The following is a 14,514-nucleotide window of genomic DNA, read 5'->3' on the forward strand; positions in this document are numbered from 1 at the left end:
TCCTGATCCCTCCTGTTTGCTTTTAGATAATGGGGTAACAGGGCAGAATTCTAACAAAATTTATCATTGGAAACAGGAACATTTAAAAGAATCAAATAAGTGAAAGTTTAGATTTATATTAGGGAATGTTCTGGGCACATAACTTATACCCCCCATACTGTACTGTCTAAGGGAAACACTATGGCACCCCCTACCCATATGTATAAATACAAATATACAGAGAAGGAATGTTCTGGGCACACAATAAGCTGTACCCCCATACTGTACTGTCTAAGGGAAACACTATGGCACCCCCTACCCATATGTATAAATACAAATATACAGAGAAGGAATGCTCTGGGCACACAATAAGCTGTACCCCCATACTGTACTGTCTAAGGGAAACACTATGGCACCCCCTACCCATATGTATAAATACAAATATACAGAGAAGGAATGTTCTGGGCACACAATAAGCTATACCCCCATACTGTACTGTCTAAGGGAAACACTATGGCACCCCCTACCCATATGTATAAATACAAATATACAGAGAAGGAATGTTCTGGGCACACAATAAGCTGTACCCTAATACTGTACTGTCTAAGGGAAACACTATGGCACCCCCTACCCATATGTATAAATACAAATATACAGAGAAGGAATGTTCTGGGCACACAATAAGCTATACACCCATACTGTACTGTCTAAGGGAAACACTATGGCACCTCCTACCCATTGGTTGGGTGCAGCCTGGCTATTACTCAGCAGTACCTAACGGGTGACCATTTGCCTCCAGTAACAAAGTGAATTTTCAAAATAAACATTACGGGAACAAAACGAATGTGTATCCAGTTTAAGCGGCTTATTCTTGTTATTTTCGCTTTCTGATAGAATTCTTTGAAACCATTTCTGAGAAATCGCGTAGCCCGGATAAGCTGGATATCTCTGATTAATGTTGAGCAGCCCCTTCCCACAGCGTACCGACACGGGAAGGATCGCCTTAACGCGGTTACAAGCATTAAATAAAAAAAAAAATACATATTAACACAAAGGAGCGCGCCAATTTGCTGTGGGGGTTCAGATGGGGCTGCGCTATGGCTCCCAGAATTCCACAGAGCAATATGGCGGCTCTTCCCATGCAATGTAATTGGTCTAAAGTTTGTCCAATCATGTCCTTACTTAATTTTTTTTCCCCAGTGTTTTAATGTCATGGTCAATTTTAGTAAGTGGGGGAAATGGAGTTGTTGGGCGCAATGGGAATTGGGATTAAAATGAGCGGATGGAAAAAATGCAAAGTGGAAAAACAGCCTGGGTGTGTGGGGGTCCCCGGGGGCGCAAAGTGCAAGAGCAAAGGAAGTGGGTTGGAAAGTTCAGCCAAGGTCTGGGTCCAGCGGGGACAGGGCAATTATGGGGAGGAGGGAGAAAAACATACAAAAATATCTATACATGTCTATTGTACTTTCTTGATGAAGTCTCCGATAGCAACCAACTAGCAGTTTTTATTCACATTTTGATCTAACTGCCCCTAAAGCTCCTCATTTGATTAACTGCCTTCTCCTCTTCCTCTAATGACTGCTCTGAAGAAATATGGAGGTACAATGAATGTCCTAATACAGATATATGGAAACATTGGGGTAACAGTCACCCCACTATAGTTCCAGGGGTACCCAGGGCACAAATAAGCACTCACCCCAAATCCCCCCCTAACTGGCCTTCAGGCTGGGCCCCCTTAGCCCATAACAAGGTTACAGATATATAGAAACATTGGGGTAACAGTCACCCCACTATAGTTCCAGGGGTACCCAGGGCACAAATAAGCACTCACCCCAAATCCCCCCCTAACTGGCCTTCAGGCTGGGCCCCCTTAGCCCATAACAAGGTTACAGATATATAGAAACATTGGGGTAACAGTCACCCCACTATAGTTCCAGGGGTACCCAGGGCACAAATAAGCACTCACCCCAAATCCCCCCCTAACTGGCCTTCAGGCTGGGCCCCCTTAGCCCATAACAAGGTTACAGATATATAGAAACATTGGGGTAACAGTCACCCCGCTATAGTTCCAGGGGTACCCAGGGCACAAATAAGCACTCACCCAAAACCCCCCCTAACTGGCCTTCAGGCTGGGCCCCCTTAGCCCATAACAAGGTTACAGATATATAGAAACATTGGGGTAACAGTCACCCCGCTATAGTTCCAGGGGTACCCAGGGCACAAATAAGCACTCACCCCAAATCCCCCCCTAACTGGCCTTCAGGCTGGGCCCCCTTAGCCCATAACAAGGTTACAGATATATAGAAACATTGGGGTAACAGTCACCCCGCTATAGTTCCAGGGGTACCCAGGGCACAAATAAGCACTCACCCAAAACCCCCCCTAACTGGCCTTCAAGCTGGGCCCCCTTAGCCCATAACAAGGTTACAGATATATAGAAACATTGGGGTAACAGTCACCCCACTATAGTTCCAGGGGTACGCAGGGCACAAATAAGCAATCACCCCAAATCCCCCCCTAACTGGCCTTTAGGCTGGGCCCCCTTAGCCCATAACAAGGTTACAGATATATAGAAACATTGGGGTAACAGTCACCCCGCTATAGTTCCAGGGGTACCCAGGGCACAAATAAGCACTCACCCAAAACCCCCCCTAACTGGCCTTCAGGCTGGGCCCCCTTAGCCCATAACAAGGTTACAGATATATAGAAACATTGGGGTAACAGTCACCCCGCTATAGTTCCAGGGGTACCCAGGGCACAAATAAGCACTCACCCAAAACCCCCCCTAACTGGCCTTCAGGCTGGGCCCCCTTAGCCCATAACAAGGTTACAGATATATAGAAACATTGGGGTAACAGTCACCCCGCTATAGTTCCAGGGGTACCCAGGGCACAAATAAGCACTCACCCCAAATCCCCCCTAACTGGCCTTCAGGCTGGGCCCCCTTAGCCCATAACAAGGTTACAGATATATAGAAACATTGGGGTAACAGTCACCCTGCTATAGTTCCAGGGGTACCCAGGGCACAAATAAGCACTCACCCAAAACCCCCCCTAACTGGCCTTCAGGCTGGGCCCCCTTAGCCCATAACAAGGTTACAGATATATAGAAACATTGGGGTAACAGTCACCCCGCTATAGTTCCAGGGGTACCCAGGGCACAAATAAGCACTCACCCCAAATCCCCCCCTAACTAACTAACTCCCTGAATGGCATCAGTCAATTCTGACAAATAAAGGGAAGATAACTGGAGGTAAAACAGCCCTTTAATCCCTGTCAGGGAGCCCCCATAGCAGACCCAAGGTCAGTCCCAACACACACAATACACTGTTATACTCTGTTACTGTCTCTGTGCCAAGAACAAGCTCCGAGGTGCCAACAGGTATGGGAGACTGACACATGGGTGCCACAATAGACGGGCTAAGCATGGCTCTTCATGGATCAGCACCACGGTGCAGTAAAGCAGATGTGCTGACAGCTCTCCCATGAAAATAGCTTTAGCTCTGGCTGCTTTCCCTGCAGGGAGCTTATGGGCAGCATTAACAGTTCTATAGAAAGTACGAGCAGGAGGCTACAATTTCATTGTTATTGTTACTTTTCATTAGTTATTTTTGTATTTAGCGTCTCTTCTATTAATTTTTCAGTCTCTCATTAAAACCACTCCCTGGTTGCTAAGCCAATGTCAACCCTCCAGAACTTGGGATATATGGGCTGTACCACTGTAGGTTATGGCTGCAGGGGGCAGGGGCAGCTCCTCACACAGGGCCGGCCTTAGGCCAATTGGATCAATTGAACCCAATAGGGCCCCGTCCCCAACGATTGCCCACTGCTGTGTGTTCTGGGACATTAAACACAAATTGGCCACTGAATTCATACTGATACCTGGATTTGGTGCATCCCCCCCCCCCAGTACCAGCTGAAAGCACCTTGTATAGGGGGCCCCACCGAAATGGTCCCAATTGGGCCCCATAGTTTTTAAGGCCAGCCCTGTGCTCACAGAAACCTGTAGCGTAGGCCATATACGTAAAGGAGAGAAGCTCTGTGAGGCTGATTACAGAGGAAGGGAAAGTATTCCTGTCCGCTCCGGAAATGTTTCCCAAAGGAAATCCTCGATGGACTCGGCGCTGCTGCCCAGGAAGATTCGGTGTCGTTATCCCAACCCAAGTCGCTGTGGCTGCCATGCAGAGTGCCCTAAAGGCTACATTATGCCCAAATGACTCACTTTACTGCCCTATTATATAATGCATCATATTGAATCACTTTTCCCCTAATCACAGGCTGAGAAAAATCATATTTTAACCACAAGGATTTTCTGGGAATTCTGTGGGCAGCGAGCGAATGGGTCTGACTCTTCCATTGTTTATTGTGGTATAAATGCCACTCAGGCTTACGGCTGCCCTAAACCGTTGCCTGTTTTATAGCAAGAAAAATGCTTCCCAATTAGCATGTTCTCTTGGGTTCTTTTTTCTTCAACAATCCAATTTAATTTACAGGCTTCATTAGTTTTGGGTTACGTAAGTGTTCCGGGTTACATAAAGCAACGTGTTCTGTGGGTTTGGCCACTCCGCTTTTAGGGTAACTGTCTCCCACATATACAATTACAGGCGTGAATTAGTGGCACAGATCCTATCCGATCCCCCCCATTGTAAGCAGCAGTCCTGCCCTGCTTTATGGCTGAGATTCTAGCTATCTGTATAACAGAGCATTCTGTCACAGTGGCACAGATCCTATCTGATCCCCCCATTGTAAGCAGCAGTCCTGCCCTGCTTTATGGCTGAGATTCTAGCTATCTGTATAACAGAGCATTCTGTCACAGTGGCACAGATCCTATCTGATCCCCCCATTGTAAGCAGCAGTCCTGCCCTGCTTTATGGCTGAGATTCTAGCTATCTGTATAACAGAGCATTCTGTCACAGTGGCACAGATCCTATCTGATCCCCCCATTGTAAGCAGCAGTCCTGCCCTGCTTTATGGCTGAGATTCTAGCTATCTGTATAACAGAGCATTCTGTCACAGTGGCACAGATCCTATCTGATCCCCCCATTGTAAGCAGCAGTCCTGCCCTGCTTTATGGCTGAGATTCTAGCTATCTGTATAACAGAGCATTCTGTCACAGTGGCACAGATCCTATCTGATCCCCCCATTGTAAGCAGCAGTCCTGCCCTGCTTTATGGCTGAGATTCTAGCTATCTGTATAACAGAGCATTCTGTCACAGTGGCACAGATCCTATCTGATCCCCCCCATTGTAAGCAGCAGTCCTGCCCTGCTTTATGGCTGAGATTCTAGCTATCTGTATAACAGAGCATTCTGTCACAGTGGCACAGATCCTATCTGATCCCCCCCCCCATTGTAAGCAGCAGTCCTGCCCTGCTTTATGGCTGAGATTCTAGCTATCTGTATAACAGAGCATTCTGTCACAGTGGCACAGATCCTATCTGATCCCCCCATTGTAAGCAGCAGTCCTGCCCTGCTTTATGGCTGAGATTCTAGCTATCTGTATAACAGAGCATTCTGTCACAGGGGCACAGATCCTATCTGATCCCCCCATTGTAAGCAGCAGTCCTGTCCTGCTTTATGGCTGAGATTCTAGCTATCTGTATAACAGAGCATTCTGTCACAGTGGCACAGATCCTATCTGATCCCCCCATTGTAAGCAGCAGTCCTGCCCTGCTTTATGGCTGAGATTCTAGCTATCTGTATAACAGAGCATTCTGTCACAGTGGCACAGATCCTATCTGATCCCCCCCCCCCATTGCAAGCAGCAGTCCTGCCCTGCTTTATGGCTGAGATTCTAGCTATCTAAGTGCATACATTTAAAGAGGACCCAGCTAACAAGGGAACTGTTGTAAAGACGTTATCCCTTTAACAGTGATTAAAGGTTCTTTATACAGATTAGACACTGAGGAGAAAGCCGTGTTTATCAGACACCGCTAAGCAGATTAGGGAAGGTGCCGGCACAGGCTGAAGCGTTTGGCGCTCACGGGTTACGGGTGACAGCGCAGGGATTACCAACAGCTGTGGGAGAAGTGGTCGCCCCCCCCCCCCGCGCGCCGGTGCCTCATCCCTTCAGAAGTCATTAAGTCAAGTTGAAAGCCCTTTCCCATGTCCCCGTGTCATATCTGCAAACATCTGTCCACTTGCTACGAGCCCATCTGCCTTCCGTCAGGCCGAGCCGCAGAACATGGGAAAGGGAAGGTTTTAATCATGCAAACGAGGCACCGAAATCCCAGAGGCACCGCAGGCCGAGGGACAATCCAACCAGCCACGCAAACCCCATTCCCTCCTCTCATTGGGCTAAAAAGCCAAATATACTCACAAACCCAAAGCTGCAATTCTCTGCCAGTTATTCCCCATATTCTCCGACTCCCAAAACTTTGTAGCAGAAGCCGGCTCATTAAGGGGGTTGCTCACCTTTGAATTAACTTATAGTATGATGTCAACAGTAGTATTCTAAAACAATTTGCAATTGGTCTTCATCTTTTCATTCCGCAGCGCTGCAGAATATGTTGGTGCTTTAAAAATAAATGCTAATAATAATAATAAATCTTTTATTATTTATAGTTTTTTTTTTCAGTTCAGGAGCTCTCCAGTTTGGAGTTTCAGCAGCTATTTGGTTGTGAGGGTCTAAGATACCTAAGCAACCACGGAGTGGTTTGGATGAGTACCCAGGAGCCGGCGCCTAGGGTGGAAGCTTTAGGGGAGTGGACTTTAGCTGCCAATATACAGGTATCAGACCACTTTATCTGAAACACATTATCCAGAAAGTTCCGAATTATGAAAGGTCATCTCCCATAGACTCCATTTTAATCAATTAATTCATATTTTGGAAAATTATTTCCCTTTTCCCAGGACAGTACCTGTACTTGATCCCAACTAAGATATAATTACCCCTTATTGGGGCAGAACAGTCCTATTGGGTTTATTTAATGGTTAAATGATTCCCTTTTCTCTGTAATAATAAAACAGTACCTGTACTTGATCCCAACTAAGATATAATTACCCCTTATTGGGGGCAGAACAGTCCTATTGGGTTTATTTCATGGTTAAATGATTCCCTTTTCTCTGTAATAATAAAACAGTACCTGTACTTGATCCCAACTAAGATATAATTACCCCTTATTGGGGGCAGAACAGCCCTATTGGGTTTATTTAATGGTTAAATGATTCCCTTTTCTCTGTAATAATAAAACAGTACCTGTACTTGATCCCAACTAAGATATAATTACCCCTTATTGGGGGCAAAACAATCCTATTGGGTTTAACTACTGTTTAAATAATTTTTTCAGTAGACTTAAGGTAGGAGATCCGAATTACGGAAAGCCCCCTTATCCGGAAAACCCCAGGTTCCAAGCATTCTGGATAACAGGTTCCATACCTGTACCTGAGATTCCCTCTATTCTGATACTTGTGGGTAAATCCGTCGGCAAAGATGGGGGTGAGGATGGCGCCCCTCTTTTCTATTTCAGCAGGTATCTGGTTGCTAGGGCCTTGTGCCCTACCTTAGCAACCAGGCAGTGGTTTAAATAAGCAATGGAACTATATAAATAGGAGTACAAGGAATAAAAAGTAGCACTAATAATAAGATTGTAGCCTCAATGAGCAATAGTTCTTTGGCTGCCATGGTCAGTGACCCCCTATTTAAAGGGGAAGTTTACCTTTAAGCTAGCTTTAAGTATGTTATAGAATTCTAAGCAAATATTCAATTGGTCTTAATTATTTATTTTATATAGTTTTTGAATTATTTACCTTCTTTTTGCAACTCTCTGTAGTACTTAAAAAGGGGGTCACTGACCCCGGCAGCCAGAAACTATTGCTCTGTGAGGCTCCAGTTTTATTGTTATTGTTACTTTTTGTAACTTTCTTTTCTATTCAGTCCCTCTCCTATTCATATACCAGTTTCTCATCCAAACCACTCCCCGGTTGCTAAGGTAACTTAACCCTAGCAACCAAATAACCGCTAAAACTCCAAACTGGAGCGCTCCTGAACTGAAAATGTAATAAAAAATAAAGACCAATTGCAAATTGTCTAGGAATATTACTCTCTACATTATACTAAAAGTTAACTCAAAAGGTGAACATCCCCTTTAAAAGGTAGAAAGATGTAGAGGATACTGGCAAAAAAAATAAATAAATAATGGAGACCAATTGCAAAGTTGCTTGGAATTAGACATTCTATAACATACTTTAAGTTCAAATTCCTATAAACCATCTTTACTCCCCAACCGCACAATGCTGCTCTGCCCTCACTCTTCATTGCTCTATAACAGGATAATATCATTATCTGGGGGGTTGCGGAGCCTTTGCTTATTATAGAACCCACGAGCCCCAGAGCTGATCATACACTGAGCTCGGAGCGCACGTCCTATACTCATTCACATGATATTGGTTTGTAACTCAATCCCTTTCCCTCGTACTGTAAAGCCTGACTGGGCAGCCGAGACGTCATCCTCCGACCTCTGTGAGCTCTCCCTCTTCCCTGCTGCCCCGATGGGCCGGGATTGGGAGACTCCGCACAATTATAATTGGAAAGGCTTGCCTGGAATCACGTACATAGAGTAGCTACAGTGACTGTGCAAGGTCTATGGTCTAAGGGAAAAAACACTATGGCACCTCCTACCCATATGTATAAATACAAATATACAGAGAAGGAATGTTCTGGGCACACAATAAGCTGTACCCCCATACTGTACTGTCTAAGGGAAACACTATGGCACCTCCTACCCATATGTATAAATACAAATATACAGAGAAGGAATGTTCTAGGCACACAATAAGCTGTACCCCCATACTGTACTGTCTAAGGGAAACACTATGGCACCCCCTACCCATATGTATAAATACAAATATACAGAGAAGGAATGTTCTGGGCACACAATAAGCTGTACCCCCATACTGTACTGTCTAAGGGAAACACTATGGCACCTCCTACCCATATGTATAAATACTAATATACAGAGAAGGAATGTTCTGGGCACACAATAAGCTGTACCCCCATACTGTACTGTCTAAGGGAAACACTATGGTACCCCCTACCCATATGTATAAATACAAATATACAGAGAAGGAATGTTCTGGGCACACAATAAGCTGTACCCCCATACTGTACTGTCTAAGGGAAACACTATGGCACCCCCTACCCATATGTATAAATACAAATATACAGAGAAGGAATGTTCTGGGCACACAATAAGCTGTACCCTCATACTGTACTGTCTAAGGGAAACACTATGGCACCTCCTACCCATATGTATAAATACAAATATACAGAGAAGGAATGTTCTGGGCACACAATAAGCTGTACCCCCATACTGTACTGTCTAAGGGAAACACTATGGCATCTCCTACCCATATGTATAAATACAAATATACAGAGAAGGAATGTTCTGGGCACACAATAAGCTGTACCCCCATACTGTACTGTCTAAGGGAAACACTATGGCACCTCCTACCCATATGTATAAATACAAATATACAGAGAAGGAGTGTTCTACACAAAGAATAAGCTATGCTGCAGACAAAACAAACTGCACACACACCCTGCTGATGGGGTGTAGGATATCTGACCTTTAAATAATGGCCCACAAAGGCCCTCTCTATTCCTAGTGCTCAAATCCAAAGCACCAATCGATGTTGAGCTCTAAAGCCGGATCCGACAAACAAAAGAAACATATTTTTTTCAAACTTCATGGATCAAAATATTGTGAGTTGTTTTGCTACAATCAACAACTTCCCCATACAATAAAGATGCCGTTCAGTTCCGACTCCGCAGCTTATACATTTGCTTATACTTCCCCTCACGTGTATAAACCACAGAGAAATATACACACACAGAATGATTATAAACACCCTTCATCCCAATATACTATGAATTATATACATCTATCGCTGCCCAAATATATATCTACATCTCTCTATTCCTATATATAAGTATTTATGTTCTTCAGAACTCAAGCCCTAGCAACCAGATGGCAGTTGAAAATGCAAACACCCTAGCAACCAGGCAGCAACTTCAAAGTCTCACTTTCCATGTATTTTTAGGTTCAAGAGGTCTGTATGGGATCAAGTACAGGTACTGTTTTATTATTACAGAGAAAAGGGAATCATTTAACCATGAAATAAACCCAATAGGGCTGTTCTGCCCCCAATAAGGGGTAATTATATCTTAGTTGGGATCAAGTACAGGTACTGTTTTATTATTACAGAGAAAAGGCAATCATTTAACCATGAAATAAACCCAATAGGGCTGTTCTGCCCCCAATAAGGGGTAATTATATCTTAGTTGGGATCAAGTACAGGTACTGTTTTATTATTACAGAGAAAAGGCAATCATTTAACCATTAAATAAACCCAATAGGGCTGTTCTGCCCCCAATAAGGGGTAATTATATCTTAGTTGGGATCAAGTACAGGTACTGTTTTATTATTACAGAGAAAAAGGAAATCATCTTTAATAATGAAAATTATTTGCTTATAATGGAGTCTATGGGAGACAGCCTTTCCATAATTCGGATAATTTCTGGATAACAGGTTTCTGGATAAGGGATCCCATACCTGTACTTTAACTCAAGCCAGTCTTTATATTATTACTAGGGATGCACCAAATCCACTATTTTGGGATTCGGCCAGTCTGCCATTCAAAGCACTGAGTGGTTGCTAGGCTAACAGGTCCCCAGCAACAGTGGAAGTAGTTATATAGAAGTTACAATTGGATACATTCGTTGCTAGTATTTCCGACACTAATGTATCGAATTGTTTCTGTTTAGAGCCGCTTTCACGCGCCCAAAGTGGCGAGCGCAGCCCAGTGGATATTCACATACCATATTTACTCACAAAACTGGCAGCTAAACGAGCCTTCAACCTGGCTGCTGCCGGAACAGAACGTATTACTTAGGTATTTCTGCTAATTATGGGCCGACGACGTTTCCCCGACACATCTCCATGGCAACATCATACACCACCTTGCCCGACACTTCCACGTGAAGCAGCGAGATGCTCGGATGTGGGCGTAAATGATGGAGAGAAGCAACACGCATCAAGACTAATGCCTCGCAAGGTGTTGCGCTAAGGTCTATTTTGGGTATGCAGAAAGCAGCACTGAGCGGGAGTTGCCATACTATACTTACTATACTGCGGCAATGGATCAGCCCAAAGCTACGGCACCACACGACGGGTTTAGAAAGCTCCAAGTTTGCCAGTAAGTCCATAAATGTATTTCACTTTTTGTTCCGGAACTTGCCAGTCTGGAACTCCAGCAGTTATCTAGTTGCTAGGGTTCAAATGACCTTAGCAACCAGGGAGTGGTTCGAATGAGAGACGGGAATATGAATAGGAGAGGAGCTGAATAGAAAAATAAGTAATAAAAAGTAACAATAACAATAAAATTGTAGCCTCACAGAGCAATAGTTTTTTGGCTGCTGGGGTCAGCGACCCTCTTCATTGGAAACCTAAATAGAATCAGAAGAACACGGCAAATAATTAAAAGAATATAAAAAATAAATAATGAAGACCAATTTGTATTCCAGTCTTTCATTGAAATCAATGCATGGTTGCTTGGAAAATGTGGGCCCTGACAACCAGATTGCTGGAAAGCTGCTAAATAAGATGCTCAAAAACCACAAATAATAAAAAAAAATGAAGACCAATTGCAAACTTTCTCACAATATTACTCATACATAATACTCAAAGTTAATTTAAAGGTAAACAACCCCTTTAGGCCCCACAGGCAACTTCCACTCCCTGTCTGACAAACATAACGAGCGGAAATATAATTATATATTATATGATATAATGGGCAGCTTTGTTCCCAGATTATTTCTCTCTCTGATCCAGAAGTGGGATCCGACCAGCTGATCCAACACAAAGATACGGCCAATAATCAGGGTGAGGGAATTTAAAGGGGAAGTAAAGCACTGCCCAATTAAAAGGAAGCTTCCATTCATTGCTCGTTTTCAGGGGTTGTAAAGTTAAAGCGTTGGTACGATCTGCACGAGATGTTCCTTCTCTGCAAATGAGCAGAACCCACATTATAGCTCGAGGCCTACACTCTTTCAATGGAAACTACAAAGCCCCATGTACATGGCAGCAGCACGGTGGCTGTTCCGTTACAGCCTGCGGAGGTTTCTTCAGCTGGCAGAGCAATATGGCTGCCCCCTACGCAAATGAAGCCATGCAATCTGGCAGGGAAGGAATGTTCTGTGCAGATTATTCTGTTCCTAAAAGAAGAATACATTGGAAGCTGAGCCCTAGGAATAAATAGATTATCTGCACTTGAGCGGAATGTGTTCCCTTTTTCTGTTTCGGTTTCCTGTGTAAGGTTATTGCATATACACAGTACATAGGCCCGGTACTGCCCCAGAGCATCTTCTTGCCAAACTGGGACGGATACCAGAACATATTCACCTCTCTGCTTCTTTCCAGCTGTTACTGAACTACAACTCCCATAAGCCACTGGCAGCCGCAGGCATCACTGAGCATCCTTTCCTGACACACACCTCTCTTTCTCCACAACCAAAACACAGTAGGAACAGGTTATACAGGTGTCTTTGCACAATGTGCAATTATTACACATTTTCTTTCAAAGATAATAACCCTGGGCCTGCAGGCAGGTGCGCAGAAATGGTGGCTTCCTATACAGGGCAGCTGCCAGCAAGGGGTGCAGAGTGGCCAACCTTTCCCCTACAGTGTGGGTGCAGAGTGGCCAACCTTTCCCCTACAGTGGGGGTGCGGAGTGGCCAAGCTTTCCCTCCAGTGGGGGTGCGGAGTGGCCAAGCTTTCCCTCCAGTGAGGGTGCGGAGTGGCCAAGCTTTCCCTCCAGTGAGGGTGCAGAGTGGCCAAGCTTTCCCTCCAGTGGGGGTGCTGAGTGGCCAAACTTTCCCCTACAGTGGGGGTGCGGAGTGGCCAAACTTTCCCTCCAGTGGGGGTGCGGAGTGGCCAAACTTTCCCCTACAGTGGGGGTGCAGAGTGGCCAAGCTTTCCCTCCAGTGGGGGTGCGGAGTGGCCAAGCTTTCCTTCCAGTGGGGGTGCGGAGTGGCCAAACTTTCCCCTATAGTGGGGGTGCGGAGTGGCCAAACTTTCCCCTACAGTGGGGGTGCGGAGTGGCCAAGCTTTCCCTCCAGTGGGGGTGCGGAGTGGCCAAACTTTCCCCTACAGTGGGGGTGCGGAGTGGCCAAGCTTTCCCTCCAGTGGGGGTGCGGAGTGGCCAAACTTTCCCCTACAGTGGGGGTGCGGAGTGGCCAAGCTTTCCCTCCAGAGGGGGTGCGGAGTGGCCAAGCTTTCCCTCCAGTGGGGGTGCGGAGCGGCCAACCTTTCCCTCCAGTGGGGGTGCAGAGCGGCCAACCTTTCCCTCCAGTGGGGGTGCGGAGCGGCCAACCTTTCCCTCCAGTGGGGGTGCAGAGCGGCCAACCTTTCCCCTCCAGTGGGGGTGCGGAGTGGCCAACCTTTCCCTCCAGTGGGGGTGCAGAGCGGCCAACCTTTCCCCTCCAATAGCTGTTCTGAGGGGAGACCACCCTTCCCTATGTTAGAAGAGCATTGTGGGTAACACTTCCCTCATGTGGGGGTGCAGACTGAGCGACCCTTCCTTAATATTGGGGTGCAGAGTGGGAAACCCCTTGCTTCCCTGGGAGTGTAGCAAAATTAACCCTTTGCTTCCCTGAGAGTGTAGCAAAATTAACCCCTTGCTTCCCTGGGAGTGTAGCCCAATTAACCCTTTGCTTCCCTGGGAGTGTAGCCCAATTAACCCTTTGCTTCCCTGGGAGTGTAGCCCAATTAACCCTTTCCCTGCGGCAGGCAGGGGTGAATGTTGGGGGCAATGCCAGGCTGCATCCCCCCACACAGATACACAGCAGAAGGCTTGGCCCAGTGTTGTGCTGGGAGAGGACATCCCCCTGTGCGTCACTCAGGATGTGACATGAGGGGTGGAGGGACACAATCCCAACTTGCTAAACACTGGGGCACAGGGGGGGGGGGGGACACAGGCAGTAGGCCATGCACCCCATCCCCCGCACCCCTATTTGTATAACATGGTATGTGCCACGCCATGCACTGGGTACGGGGGGGTGTTTGCATGTGCAGAAGTGTAGGGGTGTCCAGGCTGCCAGCATCCCCCTCCTACCCCAGTGCCCAGGGCAATATTCCCAGTGTTTCGCCCGCAGGGCGCCATCGCACTTACCAGTCTTTTCATGGTCGTAACCCACCACAATGAAGTAGTCGGCCAGCCTAGCCATGGCTGCGCTCTTTCCTCCCTTCCAGCGGAAAACCTCAGCATCTTGGCCGCAGCAGCTCGGCCATGTTTGGGCGCAGGGAAAGCTGAGCGGCGCGCAGGCGCACTGGGGAGATTCCCAGGAGGGGGCGGGGCCGAGCTTTCTCTTCCTTCAAGGCTTAGTGTGCTCTGTGCTGGCACTGTCAGGGGGTATGAGGGGCACTGATTCCCCCCAGGGCTGAGGGTGCTGGCACTGTCAGGGGGTATGAGGGGCACTGATTCCCCCCAGGGCTGAGGGTGCTGGCACTGTCAGGGGGTATGAGGGGCACTGATTCCCCCCAG

General features: G+C 46.4%; 1 protein-coding gene across 5 annotated transcripts in view; it reads right to left on the minus strand.

Moving 5' to 3' along the window:
- The window catches only part of sbf2 (SET binding factor 2), a 196,919-nt gene extending 182,605 nt beyond the window's left edge, over positions 1-14,314 (minus strand). For 3 of the 5 annotated variants that reach the window (XM_031899700.1, XM_031899699.1, XM_031899697.1), the window contains exon 1: positions 14,143-14,314. In XM_031899700.1, coding sequence (XP_031755560.1) covers positions 14,143-14,197 — 55 coding nt within the window. In that variant the 5' untranslated portion in view covers positions 14,198-14,314. 5 annotated transcript variants of the gene reach the window in all.
- Between the last annotated feature and the right edge of the window lie 200 nt (positions 14,315-14,514).

This window comes from Xenopus tropicalis, chromosome 4 (assembly GCF_000004195.4).
Source record: "Xenopus tropicalis strain Nigerian chromosome 4, UCB_Xtro_10.0, whole genome shotgun sequence".
Lineage (NCBI taxonomy): Eukaryota > Metazoa > Chordata > Amphibia > Anura > Pipidae > Xenopus > Xenopus tropicalis.